Source organism: Phaseolus vulgaris, chromosome 3 (assembly GCF_051622355.1).
Source record: "Phaseolus vulgaris cultivar YP4 chromosome 3, ASM5162235v1, whole genome shotgun sequence".
In the NCBI taxonomy this organism is placed as follows: Eukaryota; Viridiplantae; Streptophyta; class Magnoliopsida; order Fabales; family Fabaceae; genus Phaseolus; species Phaseolus vulgaris.
Window position 1 is genome coordinate 7,619,896 of NC_143500.1, and position 11,322 is coordinate 7,631,217.

Genomic DNA, 11,322 nt, shown 5'->3' on the forward strand with positions numbered 1-11,322 from the left:
GGACCCATAGCTGTTAATCAAGATGAATTCTTTGGCGAGTTGTCAGTAAGATTTTTATTGGTTATAAATTTTCGTATTTACTGCTTCTTTAATTTTTATCAGTGCGATGAAAAAAGGTTCTGGATCCGTTCAAGTACGACACTGTTATTTATTTATTTATTTTTATTTTGTTCTTTTATTAGGGTATTAACTTCTCATCTAAGTGAAATGTTAAAATTTATAATAAATTCAATTTAAATTAATAAAATAAACTATTATTAGACTATATATAACGTGAAATAGATTCTAGCAAATATATATTGCTAATTCATTTGAGTTTTAGGTTACAAATAGAGAAGACTAATCATTTAATGAACGTTTAAAGCATAAAATAAGTGTTTTCAAGTATGATATTAGATAAATAATTAGCCATATATTGAGTTTTGATTTTATGTTAGGATATGTAAATTTGAAAAATGTATTAAATTTGAAGAACGATAGTAGATATCTCTAGCTGGAAAAATATCTTCCCTTGCAGTGAAATTTATTTCGTCAGTTATGAAGGTAATTAATAATGAGCTATACTATTCAAACCATAGTAAAATCGTAAAAGGAAGTGGTTGGAGTTTGTGTCTGAAACTACAATATACTAAATTTGTGTGTGTTTTTATACATTTATCATATTTATTGGCTTTTAGAATCAATAGTTCCAAATGAAATAGGTAAAATGGAATAAAGTTTCAACTTGACTACGGGAAAAAAATAAAAAAAACGGCTACTATTCATATATTGTATGTCAATGGTTTTCATTAAGAGTAAAATATGGATTATAAATTTAATTTTGACAAGTATAAAATGCATATATTCTTTTAGAATTTTTAATTTTGACATTAAAAAACTAATTTATTTCATAAAAAAATGCATTGATGATATATACCAATATCTCATTCTATATGTCAATTTAAGAAATTTAGTAAAAAAATATAGAATGTAATTTTTAAAGATTAAGTAATAAAAAATAATTCATTACACTACAAGAAAATTATTATAGTGAAAATCAAAAAACTAAATTAAATATTATTTTATAAACTAAAAAATTATTAATATCTAAAATAGTTTCTATTATGAATAAATAATTTTTAAATTAGTACCAAATTATCAAAGTTTTAATTAATTATTTAAAACATAAAGTTGGTAATTAAAATTTTGAAAATTAATTAAATATTAATTTAAAATTATTTATTAATAATAAAAATTACTTTACATAATATGTTAAAATAAAATAAAAATTTGTCATAATATATATATATATAATATGATTGAAAGAATAGTAAATATGGTTGCAAGATTTATGCTAGAAAGGTGTTCTGATGTATTTTACTTAAATGTATGTATCAATCAGAAAATTCTCTGTTTATTGAGATTTGTAAATGTTATATTGCACTTAAGGTTATACTTTTTTCTTGGAGTTTGTTTTTGGACCACTTATATTGTTTGAACAAACTTTTGTTCTGCACAACCTTCCTATAAAGTTGTTCATTTTCATCAATAAAGTAAAGGCTTGGTATGTTGTTTCAAAATGCAGTGGTTTAGTGTTTGTGATGTATAATGTGGGAACTATATTATTTTCTGTAGATGAACTTTTCATCTTATGGATATGTTTGATTTGATTAAAGTTTAAACATTTTGCAGTAGATAGAATTAATTTCCGTAATTGGTTCATAAATTTAGTAGCCCCTTATAAATTTATTTCCAAAATAAGCTTATATGGATTGAAATACTTTTTGTATATTAATATAATTTTTTTTTAAAGCCATTAAAAAATATCTCTTAACATCTTAAAACATTAATATTTTCAATATTTTTTAATTTAAAATACTAATATATATTATTATATTATTAAAAGGAATTGGTAAGCAAGAAATTTTTCTTTTGAAAGCCTCTAGTATCATTTGATATTAAAAAAATTTCTTTGTACAAAAAGTAATATTTATAAAGATATAATAAGTTGACTATAAAATTATTTTAATTTTCTCATATATAAAATTAGTTTTTATTTAGTAATTTTGTAAACTTACCCGATAGAATTTAAGATAAAGTCATTCATTTTATATAATTTTAATAAAGAGTTTCAAAATTATGATATATATTATTCTTTTAGAGAAGAGAGAATTTATTTTTGTCAGAAGAAAAGAAAAATAAAAAATTATATATATAACATTTAAGTTGTAAAGTATATATAAAGAAATCTAAAGAACAAAAAACATTTCATGCATACTTCTAAAACAAACAAGTTATAAGATAAATCTTAATATAAACAAGAGTTGTCCTTTATTCTTGCATTATCCATGTTAACCTTCTAACTTTAATTATGATGTTTTCAACTACATAAACTACGAATGTCGTCTAATATTATTTGTTTCTTTTCTTACATTTTTTTTTTCCCCAAATCGTGGTGTCTAGCTTCGGAGCGCTCTTTTGTATATATTCTTTGTGTTGCAATCAAGGAATAACAACACAGTTAAAGCATATAATTTATGTCTAGACATATCACCATGTTTATAAGCCAAAAGGGATGACAAGTATATCAAATATTCAAATGTCAATTAGTCCAACATGCCATTTAACAGTAACAATATACAACTAGTCTAACAAAACTTGCAATTCATAAAGCATGTATATGGAAAAGACAAAATCTGATAGCAAAGAGTAGTAAATGATTACTTTAATCCATCAAATTTCCTCCTATTGTCCCCACGATATTCATACTTATGCATGTCAAAATCTAAACTTACTACTTCTCCGTCACTCCCTTTACATTAGTTATGCATCTAACTCTATAGTATATATTCCACCTTTTTCAACCACCTTTACCAAATGTAACTACCTAAAGATTTTATGCACGTGATTAGATAAAAGTACCATCGAGTAGGAAAATTTTGCATTTAGAAGTTTATTTTTTTATCCAAATCCAAGTCATTGGATTTTGCCCTATTATCCCACGATATGGAAAGACAAAAATGGATAGAAAAAAAAGAAGTAAAAGGTTACTTTAATCCATTATATTTTCACCTATTGTCCCATGATCATCGTACTTATTGATGTCAAAATCCAAACTTACTACTTTCAAGTTGCTATTTTCACCTTAGTTATGAACCTAATGCTATCGTATATATTTCAAACATTTTCTACCACCTCTTCCAAATCTAACTACCTAAGGATTTTATGCATGTGATTGAAAAGGAGCCCCACACTGAGGAGGAAAACTTTGCGTTTAGAAGTTTATTTGTAATCCAAATCTAAGCTTTGACTTGTGCTAAAATGAACACTTCCTCAATATCTTTGATATTGTTTTTGAAAATGATGTTGTTCACATGTGTCCACACTAGTGCAGAAACATAAAACAAGTGCAGCTATTTCGAATTTATAAATGCGGCTTTATAGCCGCATTTGATTAACACGCACTTGTAAATCAAGAAATACAAATGCGACTATATAGCCGCATTTATAAATACCATTTACAAGTGCGGCTATTTGATTTAGCTGCACTTGTATATGCCAAATCATTAAAAAATTTAAAACATCGTCAATTTTGTGTGAAGGCAACGTTGATGAAGAGTAACGGGAGCGCCAACAACGGCGGCGACGCAGAAGCGGCGGCGGACAAGGAAGCAACGACGGAGCAAACCAAAAAACCCACAAGAACCCACGAAGAAAATGAAAGAGTACTGAGCAAGGTACAAAACCAAACAATGTAAGAAAACAAATGTCAGCCAATGAAATTGTGCTTCGAGACCACCAATGCAAGGAAAAAAACATATATAAGAAAAACGAAAACATCTATGCATATATTTGTGAAGATGAAGAGGAAGGAAGAGAGCTCAAAAAACTTACATTGACACAAATGGAATGCAGATGTAAGAGAAGGAGACGAATTCAGAGTGCGAACGTGAAATGAAGGCAAAGACGAGAAAGAAAGTATGAAATTGTGTGTGGCGCGCTTCAAAATTTAGGATAAAAAAGGATTTACAAATGCGGTTAAAGGTAAAACCACATTCGTAAATCAAAACGTTTTGATTTACAAGTGCGACTATACAAATAGCCGCATTCGTAAATCAAGCGCTTTGATTTACAAGTGCGGTTATACAAATAGCCGCATTCGTAAATCAAAATAATTTCAAAAATGTCACCGCGTTTTTTACGAAAGCGAGTAGCGCAAAAGCCGCACTAAATAAAGAGTATCCTTTTCTTCTTTTTGCACTAGTGCATATAGTTCATATTATGGCAACCCACATATATCTCCATACTATATTGCCTTTATTGTAATCTGAATTGGTAAAAGTGATGCTTTGAAAATTTATGGTTTATTGTAATGATTCTAGTCCATTTATCACACATCTTCCAGATGTTTCCAACTATCCTACAACTAAAAAATAGGTTACTTACTTATTCTTTACCACTCCCACAACACATACTTTTTACTACATTCACCCCTTTTTTGGTTAAATTGTCTCACGTAGCAACTATGTTCAAAAGCATCTTCCATGCAAAGTGTTGAGTAGTTGGTAAGACTTTGATTTTTCAAAATTTTCCATAGAAGTCAGCATCTTCCCCCATAATTTTGTTTCTAATTTTCTTATATGCTAATCTTTTCTTTTTTTTTATATTTGTGTTTCACCATCCTTCCAAAATCAATCATCTTCCTTATCTTTGTCCAACCTACACCCTCCTAACTATTGTATTAAAGTAGTCACATGAGGTTTCTCCCATTCAAATTCTCTTTTTCCATTTCAACTTCCATTCCCACCATACATCTTTCCAGTTGCCTATCTCCCCTAATTTAGCCTCTTTCACAAGAGAAATAGCATACAAAATCTTTCTAGAATAGGTACCTCTATCTTTCTAAAACAAAATCTCATTTCCTCTCCAAGAAATTCTATTATCTAACTAATTTCCCTTTGTCCCTTCCCATATACCTTTCTTATGTCCTTACACCACCATAAAAATATCTTCTTACATCCATATCCCCATCCCCATAAAAATTTCTTATAAATTCGCCTGATTTCTTTCCCCACATTTGATTGCATCTTAAAGAATAAGCAGTGAAATAACATGTTATATTCATGTTATATCTTCTCCTCCCACTTAACATGTTATATCCATGTTACATCTTCTCATTCCACTTAACATGATATATCAAGAATAAACACTGAAATAATAAGATTTCATGTTAGAACACACACATAACATTATGTAATGTAATGTATGAGTAATAAATTTGTGAATGTAATATAATCATAATCATAATCATAATATTTTGATAAATCTCTAATTTATACTAGGAAAGAATAATGGCACAGAGGGGGAGAAAAGAAGTTGCTGGCAGTGTGGGGGTTGGGGAGCTTGAATGGTTGGTTGCGGGGTGCAGCGGCACGACACCCTGCTGGTGAGTTCGAAAGCGCTAGTGCAGCAGTGCTGGCGGTGAAGACGAAAAGAAGAAAGGAGAGGTGCAATGAAGACGAGAAGAAGAAAGGACAGGTGCGGTGAAGACAGAAAGAAGAAAGGAGAAGGAGGTGCGGTGAAGAGGGGAAGAATAAAGGAGAGGGAGGCGAAGCAAAGAAGAATGAAGGAGTGAAGATGAGTGAAGGCACAAACGAAGAAGTGGGAGCGTGAGATTTTAAAAATCAACCAATTAACGACGATTTAGACTGGAACCGTCGTTAAAAAGGCTAAATAATTACAAGTTTGCCACTGCACTCTTTTTAACGATGACTTTGTAAAACTCGTCTTTATATTGGATCGTCATATTGATATTTTGTACTAGTGTATTGTGAATCTCACAAATCCAAATCTTTTGTCCTTTTTAGTTGAGTTTTCTAATTATGAATACTTCTTGTACTCTTCCTCCTTTTTGAAAAATTTCCACATATCATATTAACTATAATTAGTTGAAAAATGAGAAAACACTACAAGAAAATCATTAAATAGCAACTAATTTTAAAGACAAAAAATAATTAGTTACTATATTCACTAAGTTAGATATTATTTTATAAACTAAAAAACTTTTGGTATCTAAAGTAGTTTCTATTATTAATAAAAACTTATAAAATAATTTCTAAATTGGTATCTAACATTAGTTGTCAATATTTTAGCTTTTAACTATTTTAGATTCTAAATTAATCACTATAAAGACTAATTTAGAATCTAAAGTAATTGCTAGTTAAAACTTTGGTAATGTTAGTTATCAATTAAACTATTTTATAATTTTTTATTGATAATAGAAACTATTTTAAATACTAATAATTTTTTAATTTATACAATAATATACAACTTGATTAATATAGTAATTAATTATTATTTTTATCTCTAACATTAGTTATGATTTAGTAATTTCTTTGTAGTAAAAGAAGAAAGAACATAGCTAATAATTTCCTCATGGTGCTTGAGGTCTCATAAAAAAATTTAGGATGTACATTATGGCCCCCTTCTCACCTTTTCTTTTTCGCGTTTTTGAATTTCTAATGCATGTAAAATGAATTCACATGAGAGTTTTATTTTTTTTCAATGAGCACACAAGGCAAATAACATTAAATTGGTATGAAGAAGTAACATGGAAAAGTGTTACATAAAAAATAAAACAAACTAGAGAGAACCTCCTTAAAAACAGCTACTAATTGCATAAACTAAGTATGAACCTCTCCAAACAGCTACATCATTGCTTTCTTCTCATAGCAAAAATTGAATGTTTGCCTTTGGATATAATGTTCTTACTAACTAAAATAGTAGTAATAAATAGTTATCTTATCTTTATCTTCTTCTTTTATTTTCTCATAACTATACATGCATGTGAGTGTAGGGCACCAACGTGTATTTTATTTGGTGGATATCAAAATATCACCACCAGTAATAAATTTGGCACTCCAACATAGGTGTGTAAAGTTAAGTGTATGACCAGACTCACAAAGTATGGTTACAGTGTCATAACTATATCAATTTATTAACAGTTAGTTTCACCTCTATATATACTCTTCTCTCCAACGTTCCTTCTTTCAACTCTGAGAAGTTTGCTTTCTTGTCTTCTGTTTCTCTTATTCTCCACATCAGTTTCTCTACAACAGTTTCTGCATAAACCAAAACATCAACCTCCAATTAGTTTGTTACAAATATATATATTTAAGCTGGAGAATATGGGAAGGTCACCATGCTGTGAGAAGACGGGGCTGAAAAAAGGACCATGGACACCAGAAGAAGACCAGAAGCTCATTGCTTTCATTGAAAAGCATGGCCATGGAAGCTGGCGTGCTTTGCCTGCAAAAGCTGGTGATTATTTCTGCCATAAAATTTGTACTTGGTTATTAGTATTGTAGAAATACTAAGTTTTAAATAAAATATAAGAAACTTTATCGATTATATATAGAATAAATGTTAGTTTGATAAGTGTACAGTAACTTTACAAGTTTTCAAAAAAAAAAAAAACTCATCTTCTCACTTAGTTTCATATTCATATTTCAAGCAAAAGATTATTTCTCTTTCTATTTTTATCTGTGGTATGAAACAATTCAGAGATGAATTTTCAGAATATCAAAACTCAAGATTACATATATTATAAGTGGTGATGTAGTATTTTTATGGCAGGACTTCGAAGATGTGGAAAGAGTTGCAGACTTAGGTGGACTAATTATCTCCGACCTGATATAAAAAGAGGAAAGTTCAGCTTGGAGGAAGAGCAAACCATTATTCAACTTCATGCTCTTCTAGGAAACAGGTAAGTGAGGCATGATTTCTAGCATGGACCATGTAGAGTAATTAACTAAAGACTCAAACTGCAACACTTGCATCTTATTTTTCTAAACAAGTTGATATTAATTAAGCATAGTTATTTTAAATAAAATGAACTAATGAAGCATGCATTATTGTAATGTCTTTTCTGAAAAGAAAAAAAAACAGAAATAATGATGCAAAACTCCTTAATTTATGTCTTGGTACTTCTTTAAGAGCAATTTCGTAGTTCATTCAAGGGTGCATAATTACGTAATTTGCCATAGAAAAGAAGGTCATGATGATTAGGATTATTTTTATCTTACATATGTATTAGACAAAAAATAGATAAATATTTAGAAAGAAATTATGTAGATATATATTCTTGTTAGTGGTATCCGTTTTTGTCGAATGATTAATATATCTTTATATATATATATATATATATATATATATATATATATATATATATATATATTCTTAACTATGGAGACACATGAGATAACTAGAAAGGTTGAACGATAGATATCATATGATAACCTCAAAATTAAGCTTTTGGAAAGAAGTTTTTCACAAACAGGCACTGTAACCAGGATAAGAGCATACTAATGATTTTATTAAAAAAAATAATATATTCGAGAACTTTATTTCAATAAATTGAAACCATGATGTACACTTTAAATCTAAGTCGATAAATACTCCTAGAGTATTTGCATTCGAACAACATTTTCTTACAAAACTCCCTTGAACATATGAGCAATAACATATTTTTAAATACACCTTTTATTAGATAATCAAATTTTAGTCTCGCCAAATAAACAAGGGCGATATTATTTTTAAAGATATCTATATGCCATGCAACAAAAGCATAATGCATTGAAGAATGTTTCAAAAGAAAACATTTATTTTCTGCAATCGATATTGCCATCACCCATTTTATACTTGTTATATTCTTTCAACTAAAAAATAACGCAAGTGCGTCCTCAAAAAAGTCTCTGGTTTTTTCTTCTTCTCCAAAACATAACACTCTTTATTTCCCTCTTCTTCATTTTTTCCACTTAGGAGAAAAATACATTACTCATTCAATGTGTAAAATAACTTAATGTATTAACATTTTTTTAAAGTTTTAATTACATATCTATAATATGAAAAACTAAATATTTGATTTGGATAGTTGATATATAAACCAAAAGTAGTTATAGTGACTTTCATTTTTTATATTAATCAACACCATTTAAGAATTTGAGAACTTTAACTGATATGTGTGTATGATATTGATGATGTTATTTGGATTGTTGAGAGACAGATGGTCAGCCATAGCATCTCACTTGGCCAAGAGAACCGACAATGAGATAAAGAACTATTGGAACACTCACCTCAAGAAAAGGCTCGACAAAATGGGCATAGACCCCACCACCCACAAGCCAAAAATCGACTCCCAAATCCACTTCAAAGACGGTTCAAACCTCAGCCACATGGCTCAGTGGGAGAGTGCTCGGCTCGAAGCCGAAGCCAGACTCGTACGAGAATCCAAGTTGCAAGAACAACACAACCTCGTATTAACCTCTTCCTCACCACCACCACCACAACAACAACCTAGGCTCATTCTCCACAAAATCACACCCCAACACCACCACCACCAACAACAACAACCCTCACTACCACCATGCCTCGACGTGCTCAAAGCATGGCAGAGTTCATGCTCAGACAATAACAACAACAAACACTCATCACTACACGACAGGAAGAAAGCCATGCATGTGCATAGCATGTATGCCATGATGCTTGCCACTGATGACCTTGAATCCCCTACATCCACCTTGTGCTTTCCCGAAAGTCTGCAAATCCATAATAATAATGATAATAATAACAGTAACGTTATGGTGTCGACCAACCAAGTTGGGTTAATGAATGAGAACTATTTACTTCCTCCAACTGGTGTGGAAGAGTTTATGAGCAAAAGTTTAGGAACGTGTGGTGAGGGTGCAACCGTGAAGGAAGATGCTTGTTGTGGCGGTGATGGTGAGAACAGTGAGACGTGGAGGTACTTCACCAAACACGGCACTGATCACGATGAAGAAGTCGCTGAAACTGAGAAGAGAATTATGCAGCTGACGATGCCATGTTTGGAAGATGAGGACATAATGGTGGCTGTTGATGCATTAAGAGGTGGTGGTTATTATGGTAACAATAATGACGATATTAATAATGATGTGGTGGCATTTACACCTCTCTCTAGAAATGTCAACATGGTTGTTGGTTTCAATAACGACCTGCAGGATTTTGATTCCAACCAAGATTTAGCCACCACTGAGAACTTGGAAGTGAACTTCAGGGAGAATAAGGATTATTGGAACAGCATGCTTGGTTATAAGTGAACTAGGTACCTAGGATCCTATGTCAAGTAGTATCATCTCTTGTTTCATTCAGTTTGTTTCTCATTCTTCACGTTTTCAATATTTATTTATTTACTTATTTTATAAAAATAAGTCTATTACTTCTTTTATAGTCTTTGTGTATAAACTTTCTAATTCGTTTAATTTAGTCTTGTCGTTCAAAATTGTAGGCTGAAACGATGTTTTTGTCCACAATAAATCTAAATAATAGATTTAGTGGACAAATCCTCCACATATCCTGAATTCATATCATACTTTTTCATATTTTACTTGCTAGAAATCGACCATTTTCTATGCAGATTTCTTAAATATATAATCAGTAATTAATAAAAATTATATTTAAACAGTAATAAAATTTTAATAAAAAATAATATTAAATGATGTTATTTAAAGTGGTTTTATTAATTATTATTATTGTTATTATTATTTAATTTAAATTTATTATTATTATTAAAATATATTTATGAGTAATAATAATTTGAAAAATAATTTTTTATGAAAATTTGATTAGATAATTCTTAATTTAAATTTAATTATTTATTAGTAATTAAATATATTTTTAATAGAAAAAGTTAAAATATTTTTTATATATAGTTATAGTAAATTAGTTTATTAAAAGGGTAGGCTTGAATTGATCCATTTAGGGTTAATATCTAATACGATGAATGCTAACAACTTAAAAATATGAATTTTACTGAATAAATAATTAAAATTATGGAAGATATTAAATTTAGTTTAAAACTTGTTTATTGAAAATTGATGCCAGAGGATTTGGATACATATTTATAGAGATTAGGTATGTAAGAATAGGAATAAATTTGTTGCCCCAATTTATTCTCTATTGTCCATATTTGTTCCTATTTTGCTTGATTTCAGCAAGTCCTATATGTTCTCCACATTTGTAGGTTTTATAAAATTGTTGATTATTTATACCACATTGTTTTTGTTTTAAGTGTTGTATTTATAATGCGTGAATTAAATAATAAAATTATATCTTAAAAGAGGTTACACGCATACAAATATGATTTAAAAATGGAAAAAGAAAATAACATTTTTGCAAAATAACTTATGAATTATTATTGGTCATTTTTTTGGATTATGAATGTTTAAGTCAAGTTTTTTGACAACGACCTTCAAGAAAAAAATAAATCATATTTAAAAATGTGATCTAAAATGATAAAAATATGGT

At 29.3% G+C, this 11,322-nt stretch overlaps 1 protein-coding gene across 1 annotated transcript; it reads left to right on the forward strand.

Moving 5' to 3' along the window:
- The first annotated feature begins 7,036 nt into the window (after window positions 1-7,036).
- On the forward strand, window positions 7,037-10,241 carry LOC137806411 (uncharacterized). Its single transcript, XM_068606525.2, has 3 exons — window positions 7,037-7,299; window positions 7,615-7,744; window positions 9,044-10,241. The coding sequence occupies exons 1-3, from the start codon at window positions 7,167-7,169 to the stop codon at window positions 10,113-10,115; spliced, it is 1,335 nt and encodes a 444-aa protein (XP_068462626.2). The 5' UTR covers window positions 7,037-7,166; the 3' UTR covers window positions 10,116-10,241.
- Window positions 10,242-11,322: the final 1,081 nt, after the last annotated feature.

What these genes read in the sequence shown, in the direction of transcription:
- LOC137806411 (XM_068606525.2), top strand. Translation starts at nt 7,167, where the DNA reads ATGGGAAGGTCACCATGCTGTGAGAAGACGGGGCTGAAAAAAGGACCA. An exon ending in TGCTTTGCCTGCAAAAGCTG is followed by an intron (nt 7,300 to 7,614) that starts GTGATTATTTCT and finishes TTTTTATGGCAG; the next exon opens with GACTTCGAAGATGTGGAAAG. An exon ending in CATGCTCTTCTAGGAAACAG is followed by an intron (nt 7,745 to 9,043) that starts GTAAGTGAGGCA and finishes GTTGAGAGACAG; the next exon opens with ATGGTCAGCCATAGCATCTC.